Raw genomic sequence first — 13,625 nt, 5'->3', positions numbered from 1 at the left:
CCTCAGCAATGGCCTGAACTTCAATAGTGTAAGCCAAAGCAGCCCGTTTTTCCCTCTAAGTTGCCCTTGTCAGACTTGCTCTATTATCACAGCGACAGAAAAGCAAACTGAAACAGGACTCTATTCTAATTTCCAAGATAGGTATAAAAGTCATTGTGATGATCATTCTATAAAGTATTAATTGTTAAGAATGTATCCTCCCATTTTTGCAAGTGTGTGTATGAATGTAATTGAGCAGGATGGCCATGTTTCTCCTGGGTAGTACAGCATAATACCATTCTCCTGGGTCATTCTTATTCCACTGCAAACCCACAAGGAAATAAATACAGTTCTTTGTACATAAGAAAACCATCCCATCAAAACTTACACCCATAAATAGTAATAAAAGAAACTATAGAAGACAGAGATATATTTTGGTGAGAGAGCACTTATCCAGAATCTGGGAAGCTCTAGGTTCAATCCCAAGAACACGAAAGGAAAATGATTTTTTTTCAAGTCACACTGTTTGAGAAAGCAAAATATACTAAATGATGAACTCATTAAACAACTCAGATTCTAGACAAATAATTTAAAAATACAAAATCACTTCATATGTTCACTTTGTAAACACCACTGTCATGACTTAACTTACTTAATTCTTGCTCCTTTTTTTTAATAAAAGAAAAATTATCTAGAATAATTCCTAATCCAGGTCTTACCTAGATTGCGGTCTTGGCAAATTTCAAGTCCCTTTTCTTCAACTTTTAAAACACCTTGTCTTTTTCCACAAATGAGAAAAATGAGAAGCATTAACTACTCTTTTAATGTAAGTATAAAAACATTTAACAAAGACTTTAAATTCTTTAAAGAATGTTCATTAAATACAAGAGAAGTTGCCACCTAGACTTCAAATGTACAAGCTCTTCAGGTTTGGATGGCATTTGCAATTAAACAAACACATAAAGACGAGATTAAAACAAGATTAAAAATGATACAGCCATAAGGGTTGGGGATTTAGCTCAGTGGTAGAGCACTTGCCTAGCAAGCACAAGGCCCTGGGTTCGGTCCCCAGCTCCGAAAAAAAAAAATGATACAGCCATAAATCGACGTCTCAAGGTCACATATCTAGCAAGTGTGAAATCTAGGAACTCAGAGCACTCTTGTGTGGGGCTCAAACCTGCTGTGTTCTTGGTGCCATCCACATACTGCCTCTGTTCACTGAAGAATGCCTAGTGCAAATAAAGACAGGTAACCCCAGCTTCCTGTGCTCACTACACATACAGTCTAAGACACTATAAACAATGCAAAAAGACCGAAATGGATTCTGGTAATCACAATCAGTGATCACTCAGAGATGCCATCAGGTGACTGCTCCTTGGAGACAGCAATCTGACGCACCGTCACCCAGATGAGAGAGTGATTTTCAATTCCCATTGTGTGTAACAACGTGCTCTCGTAAGATGTGTGCATCAGAACGCAGGGATGGAAACGGAAATAAGACATGAACCCAATGTTGCGTAAATATGCATGAGCCTCTATTTTACAAAATTAGTAAAACTAATGCAGACTCCTTCAGCACCACGTGACGTGAGACCAGCTTGCGAATGAGGAGAGCTGTGCATCAGGAAGTGGAATATCAGTCCTCTTCAATACAGCCCTTTGTGCCCGTGTTCAGGTATGAACTGCTCAAGCTTTGTCCTGATAATTACATCTCATAAACTAGCAATGAAGTCTGTCCCTGTCTGTTTAGTTCTTCAGATCGCAGGGCTGACTGATCACTCCAGGGTGCCAGAAAGGCTGTTACGTAGAGAAAGGAGGAAACAGGGGCACCTGTCCAGCTGGACATCTGTCTGGAACTTGGCAGCTTCAATTAATGGAAATTCTGTCATCTGTGGTTTGTTTTCCTCCAGAGGGGCTAAAAGTGACACCAGTTCATCCTGTACAAACAAAACAGTAACTCAGCGACTCACAAAATGATGCACATTCGACATAATTAAAACCCTCCTTACATACTCTGTGGATGTGACAGTGTAAGGCAGACAAGAGATAAATGGTGTCTTTCCCCTGCACTGGGCCTTCACATGGACGTTTCTTCCCTGTGAAATGCTGTCGGGCCATCACACCAGCTACCCTCAAAACTCAGTTCATCAAGGGTGAATGAGAAAAAATGGGCTGCATCTCAACCACAGAGAGCGTCACAAGTCACCCAGTGAAAGGAGAGAAAAGCAAGGATTGATGGCGAAGCTGAACACTGCTCCCTGTGAAGGGAAGGGAAGCAGGGGCCATACTCAAGGCACAAAGCAGCCCTCACTAGCCCCGCCCAGTGGAGGGCGTGGGTGAAGCAGCGACTCTGCCAAGGACTGGTGAATTAGTGACCGAGAGTGATCTCATGCGTCTTCGCTACATGAAACGTGGAAAGGCAAAGCAACATGGCTCCTTCAACCCCATCACAGCTCTTTAGACCGAAATCAGAGGTTCTCAGAAGGGCGGACGGGAAGAAGTAAATAGTAATGGTTTCTGGCTAAAATGATGGATGACCTGAAAAGGAATCAACCAAACCGATGGGCCCTTCAGGACCCGGAGGCATGGACAGCAGCACAGAGGACGCAGCTAGCAGAGAAAATCGGAAGCATGGATGGGGAGTCACCAACATGAAGTACAGCTTGGCAAGGAAACTGAGGTTTGTTTTTATCACCAGAAAACACTTAGGCTTAATAAACACTTCCAGCAAATTATCGGGATACAAAATCAACAGGTAAAAACCAGTAGCTTTCCTACGTGCCAATCGCAACTTAACCAAGAAAGAAGTAAAAAAGAAAAAAATCCTTTCTCAACAGACCAAAATACCAAAAACTAAACCCCACACAGAAGAAATGGTTTGAAGAATTTGAAGAAGACAGTAGACCATGGGAAGACCTGCCACGATCACAATTTAACATTGTGAAACGTATATTTCACCAAAAGATCTACAGACTCAATACAATCCACATTGAAATCACAATGGTGTTCATCAGAACTGGAAGAAACTGCTAAAATCCCTATGAGTTTCCAATAAACAAGGAAATCCTTAGAAAGAGAGCTCCTAAGGCATCACAATGATTAATCTTGATCTCTATTACAAAATCTTATCAACTAAACCAGCAATATACTGACACAGAGACAGACACGAGGGATCTGGAGAGGTGCCTCAACCACTTGCTGCCCTTGTAGGGGTCCTAGCAGCCACATAGCAGCTCGCCACCATCTACACTGCCAGTTTCCTGTAATCTGATTTCTTTTTCTGGCCTCTGAGGGATGCTACATACATGTGGAGTCCCTACGTGCAGGCAGAACACCCATATACATAAAAATAAAGAATTAAAACAAAGACAAACACATGCAATGCTGGAATAGAATATAGGATGCTCATATAAACTCAGGCACATAAGGCCACTTATTCTTTATGAAATTGTCAAAAACATACACTGAAGGAAAAAATAGCCTTTAACCAATGGTGCTTAGAGTGTTGGGTCCTCACAGTTAGAATCTAGAACAAAAATCCATACATCTCACTCAACACAGTCATCAATTCAAAACAGACCAAAGACCTCAATGAGAAGCTGTAAAATGTTGGGGGAAAACACTTCAAAGCCATGTAAGAACTAGTATGGGTTTTCTTTCCACAAAAGGCTCTAGTATTGTAGAAAACAATAGATTGGGACTGTATGCTATTAAAATACTGAGCAGTGAAGAAGGCAGTTGACAGAGAGAAGAGGCAGCCTACAGAGGGGTAAAAAGTCGTTGTTGGCTATGTATTAGACATTGTCTTAATATCTAGGGTATATATTAAAGAACTTCAAAAATTAAACATTAGGAAAAACAATCGTCCAATCTACCAATAGGCTGATGAACTGAATAGATCTCAGAAGAAGACACACATTCGTGATCAATAGACTTGAAAATGTGCTCACTATTCTTAGTTGAGATGGCTGGTTTTCCATTGTCAACCTGACTGCCTTTAAAAACATCCTTTAGAAAAGTTCTGGGTATGAAGTAATCCACTGGGTCATGGTTGTCCTACCAGGGGCCACAGGCTTAAGGAAGTTGACTCTCCTTTCCTCAGGATCTAGTAACTCCTATCAATAGATCCTCAGTTAGGAGTTGGGTGAAGAGGGTGAGGAACCTTTCTCCTCTGTGCTAAAATGGCTAATCTGGCTAGATCTTGTGCAAGTCTTATGCAGACAGCCACCACTATTTAATTCATAAGTCCTACCATGTCCACATATCTCTGCTTCACTCTGGTCCCCTCAGACCTGTGGCTCTTAGCCACCTGCCTTCTGGGACATGCCCTAAGCCTGGGAGAGAGGGTGTGGATAGCTGTCTCAGTTGAGGACTCCTCAGACACTTATTCTCTCCATCAGCTGCACAAAGAAACTCTTCTGATGGAGTCTGAGAGCCTCACTTATCTCTGGGTAGAGAGACGTAGATCCAGAGGGTGATTTAATACTGTGTTCATGAGTAATGATAGTAGTGGGTCCACCCCTGGGGCCTGTGAGCTCCAACCCACAGGACCTGAGCCACGTTTACAATACGAGGCCTGTGCTTCCTCCTGTGGTTCCTACTTTACATCCAATTAGAAAGGGTTGGTTACCCCTTAACACTCGTGCCATTACTGCACCCCTGCGCCTGTCCTGCCACACTGCTCATTACTACACAGGGTTCACAGCTGGGCAAGACATCAGACATAATTTTAATTAAACTTAGAAAACAAAGTATACTTCGTTTGTAATGAAAATATTGATAAGTTGTGTTATACACGTCTCTGCTTCCACAATGTTCTGGTTAGTCTGAAAATAGCATCAATATAGGGAATAAGCTCTCTTCAAACTAAAATAAAAAGTGCTAGAGGGACACAAACCAACAGGCTCTCTGTTGTGTAGCTTGACTTTGTAGACAAAGGCATGTTCATTGATTATTGTGATAACTAACTAATTTAATAGGCATAAATATTGGATAGGTCATAATGACATAATTTTAAAATCACAATAATATTTACCTGTACCAATAATCTTTGCTCAATTTTCACTTTTATTTACTGTGTCATGCTGGTTTGGATAAGAACATCCCCCACAAACTCATATGCTTGAATGATTGATCTCCAGCTGGTGGAACTGTTTGGGAAGGATTCAGTGGTGTGGCCTTGTTGGAGGAGGCGTGTCACTGTGGCTGGGCTCTGAGATTTCTAAAGCCCATGCCACATCCAGCTACTTCTCTCTGCCTTCTGCTTGTGGGCCAATATGTGAGCTCTCAGTTACTGCTCCAGTGTCCTGCCTTCCTGCCTGCTGCCATGTTTCCCACCATGATCTTCATGGACTCTAACTCTCTGGAACCACGAGCTCCAAATTAAACACTTTCTTTTATAAGTTACCTTGGTCACGGTGTTTTGTCACAACAGTTGAAATTTAACTAAGACATGTCAGTAAACTACATCCCTGTCATTGTGCATTTCTGGACCATTATTTCAACTCTCATGCTCTCCAAGGGTTTACTAGTTCTTTGGCTTTTATCAAAATTAAAACAAAAACAAAAACAAAAAAAAACAAAAACAAAAAAACAAAAACAAAAACAAAAAAAACCCTGAAAGCCAGATGTGGTGGCACATAATCCCAGCACTCAGGAAACAGAGGCAAGAGGATCTCTGTGAGTTTGAGGCCAGCCTGGTCTTTATAATAAGTTCTAAGATATCCAGGGCTACACAGAACCGAGGTTCTCAACCTTCCTAATGCCGTGACCCTTTGATACAGTTCCTCATGGTGTGGTGACTTCCCAACCATAAAGCTGGTTTTGTTCCTACTTCATAACTGGAATTTTACTACTGTTTTAATCATAAAGTAAATATCTAATATGTAGGATATTTGATATGCAACCTGTGAAGGGGTCATTCTACCCCAATGGGGTTGTGACACACACAGAGACCATGTCTCAAAACCAAGAATCTCAAACAAATCAACTGCACAGACGGTTTTCTCTGACAAACTCTCCAAGCAAAAATGATAATAGAGAAGGCACTATATCACTTAGGATAAATACTGAAAAGGCTGGATTCTGAACAAGAAAATTAATCTAATAAATCAGTATTTTACCTTAGTGTTCTCTATTGCTGGGAAGTTGGGATCATTGTCACCAGACTCCTTGAAAACCCTTCAGAGTAAAACATACAATAGGACATGAGTTCTGTTCTTTAAAACATTCTGGAGCATGTATACTAAATGTATTTTTATTTATATATTTAGAAGTTCATCTTTGTTTTTCCTATAAAAACAACAACAAAGCTTTTAGTTACCTCCTCTGCCTCCACTTCTCTCATTAAAGAATGACAGACAAGACATTCTCAGGGGTTAAAATGACTAGATGGCGGGGGTATGCCACCCCCCCCAAAAGCTGAACTAAAACAACCAATTGAAAACTAATGTGCTAATATAAGACAAAGCAGGGCTTTTCTTGGTGACTGATGAGAAAGGGCCCCGCCCACTGTGGGTGGGGCTACCCCTGGGCTGGTGGTCCTGGTTCTATAGGAAAGCAGGCTGAGCAAGACGTGAGGAGCAAGTCAATAAGCAGCACCCCTCCCTGGCCTCTGCATCAGCTCCTGCCTCCAGGTTCCTGCCCTGTGTGAGTTCCTGCCCTGACTTCCTTTGATGATGACCAGAGATGTGGAAGTGTGAGCTGAATAAACCCTTTCCTGTCCTGATTTGTTTTGCAATAGTAATCTGCGTCTGCCGCTTCCATAGGGGTAACTTGAGTTTCCCTTCATTCTTTCTTGAAACTGTCTGAACGATCCGACTGAGCAAGGGATATACTGACTTCTGTATTCCTAAGATCAGAATATAGTTTGAATTGGTTTGGCAATGAAATGGGCCCTTTAATTTGAGCCTGCACATGGAGTGTAAACTTGGCTTCCCTTTACATCTTGAGCGAGCTTTCCGGCAATTCTCTGTCTGTCGAGTAATGTTCACTGCGATTATATATGGGTTCATTTTCAGTCCTTGGGAACGTTTGATCAGAGCTGTGACTATAGATGAGCCAGCTCTGGGCTTCAGGAACTTCAGAAAATATACAGTGAGGCCCCAATCGCAGTTCATGTGCAGCTGGATTATATGATGGGCCAGAAACAGCCATGGTCTGAGGGGCCATGGGCGTCCTGGGAGGCCATGGGGCAGGGCGGGGAAGCTGAGCTCATGGCCATTACTCAAGGCACATACAGAGTTCAAACAGAAAGCACCAAGAACCGTGAAAGAAAGCCATTGGACGCGCTTTCCCTGTGTCCCTCTAGGTCCAACAGACCTGCTTGTTAGGGCGAGGGGAAGGTGAGAAAAATAACGAGGTGTGAAGTGTTTTTGCCTGGTCCATGATTATCACACACCACTTTCTAAAGAAAGATGGAGGAACAAGATGTCTGCCAGGCTGTGTGGGCCCCAGTTTACTGTCAAGTGTTTGGTTTTGGAACTGCAGTTTTCTCCTGATTTTTTTCCTCCTTCCCTCCCTTCCTTCCTTCCTTCCCTCCCTTCCTCCCTCTTTTCTTGCTTTTCTCTCTCCTTCCTTCCTTTTTTCCTGTCTTCCTGCAGTGCTGGGGATGGACTTCAGGTGCTTTCTAACACGAGGCCAATGCACTTCCAATGATCCACACTCCAGCTCTGGGATTTTTGAGACAGGATCTGGCTATGTAGCTAAGGCTGGCCTTAAATCCATGACTGTCCACCACCAGGGTGCTGGGGTGACAGGTGCCCATCACTGTGCCTGCTGCACATGTAGTTTTCTGGGATGGAGAAAACGAGTCAAACAGGTGTGTAGGCCTTACATGCTGCAAACACTGACAAACTAAAGGTGATGCCCACGGGCCACTGTGGAATTGAACATAAAACTGCGAACGGTCTGATGACTGTGTTAAATGTTTTCTATAGATCTACTATGTTCGGTGCACGTGGCTCTCACGCCTTCTGAAGACGCTAAGCTGGTTTTACACAGAGAAATGAAAGCCGGTACCTGCTCAGCAGCTCTTGTGTCTGTGCGTCTGCCTCCTTTCCCTCCGGGAAGATTGCCACCTGCTGTTTGCTTTCCTCTTGAGGAACTGACCGGGATTCCATGTCTTCCTGTATTAAAAAGGTGTGAATTATTTTAAAAACATAACATTACATACTTTTGGGGCTAAGTTTAAAATCCTGTTAAAGCCAGCTTTACCCTCCATTCGGTTGGGTTGTAGACTGCTGGTTGCCTGGAGAACTTAACGGGTTCAGGCCAGTCTGCAGGATAGCCAACCCAGAGGCTGGACTCGGTGAACATGGGTGACTGGGCCACAGGAGGCTGCATGGAAAAGCAGAAGAGAGGTGTTTGAGACCCAGAGAATCCACACCCTGACATCCGCTTGCCGTTCGCATCATTGCCTGGAGGAGCAGCACCGGATCGGAGGAAGTGCATGCCACGGCTGACTGCAGGGGACACTGGTGAGTGAGTCCTCCACACCATAGTCTCAGAGAGCATCATGCAGAAAGACACCAAAGAGAAACTTCCGATCTGCAGGCCTGCATTGGATCTGGGACATCCAGAACAAAGAACACGCTGGTCGCGGAACTCTTTCTCAACTGGGAGGGCACAGGTTTGTGATCAGGCCACTTCCCCACCTGTGACATCTGGAAACAAACGCAGAGGAAGGAGAAAGAGGGCCTTCTGTAGTACAAGCAAACGCTGCTATAGGCAGGACACCACACTTGATTGTGGCTGCTTATTTTTATTTTAATCTTTTCTACGTTAATATTTTAGAATTTACACATTTGGACTTTGTCTCACAGTGTTTTAATGATTTACGTCTGTGCGTGTATTGGTCGTATATATGTCTGAATACCCGGTGTGTATCCGGAAGCCATGGAGGTCGTAAGAGGGCATTGTATCCCCAGGGATTGGAGTTAGGGATGGCGGTAGGGTACAGTACAGGCCCTGGGAACAGAACCTCGGTCCTCTGTCTAACAGGTCCGAACACAGCAAACATGGCGCTAGTAGGTTTTGCTCCTTTCCATTCCCTCTCCCTCACTAAAGCATTAGATTACGTTTGTAAAGCTGGCCCCCAGGGTCCATTCTCTTATTTGGCCACAGGCTCATTCTTGAGACTAAACACCAAGGTCCACCAATCAAAACTCATTATTTGGCTACACTGGCTAACCTGTCCAATCAGGGCTTAGCAACTCATCCTTAAAATGCACCCCACAGAGACCCCTATAGCAGCCTTTGTCCAAATCAGCACAGCATCTCCTTCCACCCCCAACCAAACCAAACCAAACCAAACCAAACCCAAAACAAAAACACCCCTGCTTGCCCCTCTGGGGTAATTACTCTCCTTTGTGCTGAGGACTTGGTGTCCTGTGTGTTCTGTGACAATTCCAGGGCCTCCTACATTGCTGCCATGCCTTAGATGGGTCTACAGGATTCCCCAGTTCAAGTCTCCCACTTCCCAGACCATCCGGTTCCTGCTCCCCTCATTCGACATTGGCTAATTAGTGAGTTTCTCCCTCGTAGCCATCCTAAACGTTCCCCAGCGTTCCCCATCAGTATCAGGTGATGCTGATAAGCCTCTGGGACGTCTCCTAAAGGCTCCAGCTCGTAGCTCACAGCCATTACTGGTGCATCTCAGCATCAAGAACGGTTCTTATGCTTCTTAGATATCAAACAAAATGGCAGCCTTTATGGTTTCGTAAGCACACAGACAGATGGGGTGCCCCTACCTCCCCTCTCTATAACTTTTCTGACTCCACATGCTTCTCTGCCAGCTTCTACCCCTGCTCCGAGCATTCCCTTCCACTCTCTGTTCCCCTTCTGATGTGTTCTTATTGGGCCAGCAAAGCCTCCACAGCCACCCTGACTGACCAGTGTTCTGGCCCCACCCCCTTGGCCAGTCACTGCTGCTCTTGTGTCTCCCCATGCAGTACCACAGCTGCTGCTGCCTTAGCCATGCAGCCCTAGGAGCCTGCTACAGCTGTAGTGGCTGTACTGCTCCAAAAGCACACCACACACAGCCACACACAGCCACACACAGCCACACACAGCCACACACAGCCACACACCACCACCACCGCTGTCCCTGCTGCCCGGTGAGAAAGCCTACCACTGCCTTAGCCTTCTCTGCCTTCATCTCCCTCTCCCTTCCAGTCCTGAAGCCAAACTCCCCGCCTTGATAAGTCCCTCCTCACAGCCCCAGCTGATCTCAATCTTGGCCTTTCCAAAGCCCATCCTCTACCTCTCCATTTCCCAATTTAACCCTTTCCCATCTCCCTAGGAACTGCAGTCCTGGCTGTGGACTACACTTTCCCTGATCTCGCCTGTGGGCTACCCAGCCTGCTCCTGTCCTCAGCTTGCCCCAAAAGTTCTCTCTCCCCCCATGGAGCTGCCTGCTCTGTCTTTTTCTCTGGTGCAGCTCCTCCCTACAGAAACAAACAAGCCCCAAGTTGTTCATATCTTGCTCTGTTCTACACTTCCAAAAGTCTCTCCTCTCCAATTTCAACTCCTAAAAATCCTTTAACTTATAAACTGTTAAGGTGAAGGCTAAAAAATCAGACACACTACAGAAATGGCCCTCAAACTCTTCAGAGAGCTGCCGAGTATGGCCTTTAAAATGTTTAAACTTCCCATTATAGAGACATGCTAGCTCTAATGAAAACCATATGGTCTTCAAAAACGATAGGGCACAACTCCTCCTGAATTGTGGTAAGGCTAGCCACTGGGCTAAACTGCCTCATGCCCCTCGCTGCTGCCAGGGTTCTGCCCAAATTAAACACTTTTGGGTTGATTGCCCTACTCTGCCTGGTCAAAGGAGGGTTAATTTTCCCAAATCCTCTGCCAAGAAATCTTTCAGACCTGGGTCTGACAGAAGGCCCACTGCTCTCTAGGACCCCAAAGACATACGACTACTGCCTAGTCATTGAGACATGGAGTAACCTGGTAGGTAGGCAATGGCCTGATCACTGTCATTTTAATTGATTCATAAGCCATTCGGATTACACCTCCTGCTGTAATTCAGCCTTCTTGGCTCTCTAATGACACTGACCGGCCTGTCCATGCCCACACCAAATACTTCCTTGTGTGGGTTTCACTTCCTGTGTCAGGTTCCCACATCACATTCCTCCTAGATATGGAGACCAGGTTTTTCAGTCCTGAGAGAATTCTGGGGTTCCACTGACCCCTTCTCTGCCATGTAGTCTCCAACCACTATTCCTGGTGACACTACTGACGTCTTGGTCCTTAGACCTTAAAGATGCCTTTTTCCTCAATATCCCAAGATGCTCATTCTCAACACACACACACACACACACACACACACACACACACACACACACACACACACTCATACACACTCACACTCATACACACTCACACACTCACATACACACACACTCACATACACACACTCACATACACACACTCACATACACACACTCACATACACTCACACTCACACACACACACACACACACACTGGTCAGGAGGGGTAGAGTCAAATATACATAAGTAAATAAATGATCTTTTCAAAATTGCTGCAGATGGGGTTGGAGAGGTGGTGCCGTTGCTAAAATGTTTGCCCCACAGGCATCAGATCCTGATCTTGAAATAAGAGAGCCCTTGTGTACAGGACGATACAGCGTACTTTTGTATTCCAGTGCTGGGAGATGGAAACACGGGGGTTCCCAGAGCTTGCTAGGTAGACAGTCTAGGGACAGGAAAACTGTGGGTTCAGAGTTCGACAAAATAAAGTAAGGTCAAGAGCGAGTGAGGGAAACTCAGTAACCTGAGGCTTACACGCCCCTCCCCGACGTGTACTGACTTGGTTTGCAGCCCTGAGCTGGGCTGAGAGATGGATCAGTTGGGAAAGTTGCTTACTGGCCTAACCTGAGTTCAGACCTTAGCATCCACATGAGAGCCATGTACACAGGGCACTGGGAGTGAATCTGTACCCCAAAATGCTGCTGGTCTTCCAGTTTGGATCCGTTTCCTAGGTCTTAAGAACAGGGTGGCAGTAGACATGGTGTACACCTGTCTCTGCTGCTGCCCTAACCCTAACCCTTCTGCTGGGTACGGCAGCACACGGCTTTAATCCCAGCATGTGGGAGGCCGAGAGTTCCAGGCCAGCCAGAGCTATGTGCTAAGACTCTGTCTCCAGGGGGGGGGGGGGGGATAAATCGAGGTACATATAAGAACTTTTAAGTTAACTATGAGGAAAAATCAGCAAAACTAGAGATCATCATCTTGAGCAATGCATTCAGACTCAGGAAGAAATTACTTCCTGCTTCTCTGCATACGCACGCATGCAGGTCTCGGATCTGAATTTATATATAATAATGTTAATTCTACTTGATAGAAATCTAAAGGGGGGGGCTGGAGAGATGGCTCAGCGGTTAAGAGCACTGACTGCTCTTCCAGAGGTCCTGAGTTCAATTCCCAGCAACTACATGGTGGCTCACAACCATCTGCAAAAAGATCCGATGCCCTCTTCTGGTGTAGCTACAGTGTACTTATATAAAATAAATGAATAAATCTTTAAAAAAAAAAAAAGAAAGAAAGAAAAGAAATCTAAAGGGGTGTGTGTGCGCGCGCACGCATGCATGCGCTTGTGTGCGAGAGAGCGGGTGCAGTAAAGAACCACGGTGGGGGTGGGGAAAGAGATCTTAAAGATGGTTATGGGTAGGAAACTAGGAAGTAAAACCTGCAACAGAAAACCCAGGGAATTAAAGCAGCTGGTGAGCCGGGTGGGGAGTAAGAGATGCCGTCGTGGGAAGGGGATCACAAAGCCCAACACGGCAGTGGTTTGAATGAGAATGTCCCAGAGTCTCAGGCCTCTGAGCATGTGGTCCCCAGGCGGTGGCTGTTCCGGCGGGTTGCGTGGTACAGCCTTGCTGGAGGACGTGTGTCACTGAGCTGGCCTTTGAGACCAGTTTGCTCCCTGGCTGTGCTTTGTGCTTGTGGTTCAAGAGGTGAGCTCTCAGCTTCCTGCTGCCATGGCTGCCACTTCTCGTGTGTCAGCTCCACCATCGTGGACGCTGGTCCCTCTGGAACCGTAAGCCAAAATAAATTCTGTCTTCCTTAAGTCGCCTTTGGCCATGGTGTCTTATCACGGCCAATAAAACTAATACAAAAGAATGTATAATGATCCTTTAAGAAAATGCACTGGCATATATACTAATTATAAAAAAACACAAAAAATAATTTTTACTATAAAAGGCCCTGTCCTGTAAACTTGTGATGTACAGGGGAAATAATTGAATTCCATCTGCCTCACTGCCTTTCCGCCATGCTGCCTTTTGACTGTCCCCTCTTGGGCTGCCTCTCTCTCCAGACCTCCCTGTACACACTTGCTGGTTCCCAGAACCCACATTTTTGTCACGGTATTTTTTTTTCATGTGATTTTGGTGTCCTGCTTGTATTCCCCATTTACCAAAGGGCTTCCTGATGACAAAGGGCTCCCCCTGCATATCTCTCTCTCTCTCTCTCTCTCTCTCTCTCTCAGATTACAAACTTCAGCATGTGGTGATGAAGGTTTTGAATGTTTTATTAAATTAATATGTTTGTCATCTGTACCACTAAATGTGTCATCCAAAGCCCATTTATGTCTCTTGGAGTGACATGTCTCT

General features: G+C 45.1%; 1 protein-coding gene across 1 annotated transcript in view; it reads right to left on the bottom strand.

Moving 5' to 3' along the window:
* LOC116912780 (ankyrin repeat domain-containing protein 26-like) overlaps positions 1-13,625 on the bottom strand; it is a 104,002-nt gene that overhangs the window by 58,440 nt on the left and 31,937 nt on the right. Inside the window, exons 9-13 of the mRNA XM_032916942.1 lie at positions 8,194-8,316; positions 7,999-8,105; positions 6,102-6,159; positions 1,810-1,916; positions 699-757 (exon numbers count right to left, since the gene is read on the bottom strand). Coding sequence (XP_032772833.1) covers positions 699-757; positions 1,810-1,916; positions 6,102-6,159; positions 7,999-8,105; positions 8,194-8,316 — 454 coding nt within the window. The remainder of the gene's footprint in view (positions 1-698; positions 758-1,809; positions 1,917-6,101; positions 6,160-7,998; positions 8,106-8,193; positions 8,317-13,625) is intronic.

Source organism: Rattus rattus, chromosome 11, assembly GCF_011064425.1.
Source record: "Rattus rattus isolate New Zealand chromosome 11, Rrattus_CSIRO_v1, whole genome shotgun sequence".
In the NCBI taxonomy this organism is placed as follows: domain Eukaryota; kingdom Metazoa; phylum Chordata; class Mammalia; order Rodentia; family Muridae; genus Rattus; species Rattus rattus.
Note: the sequence above shows the minus strand (reverse complement) of the source record. Positions and strands in the feature narration are given on the sequence as shown.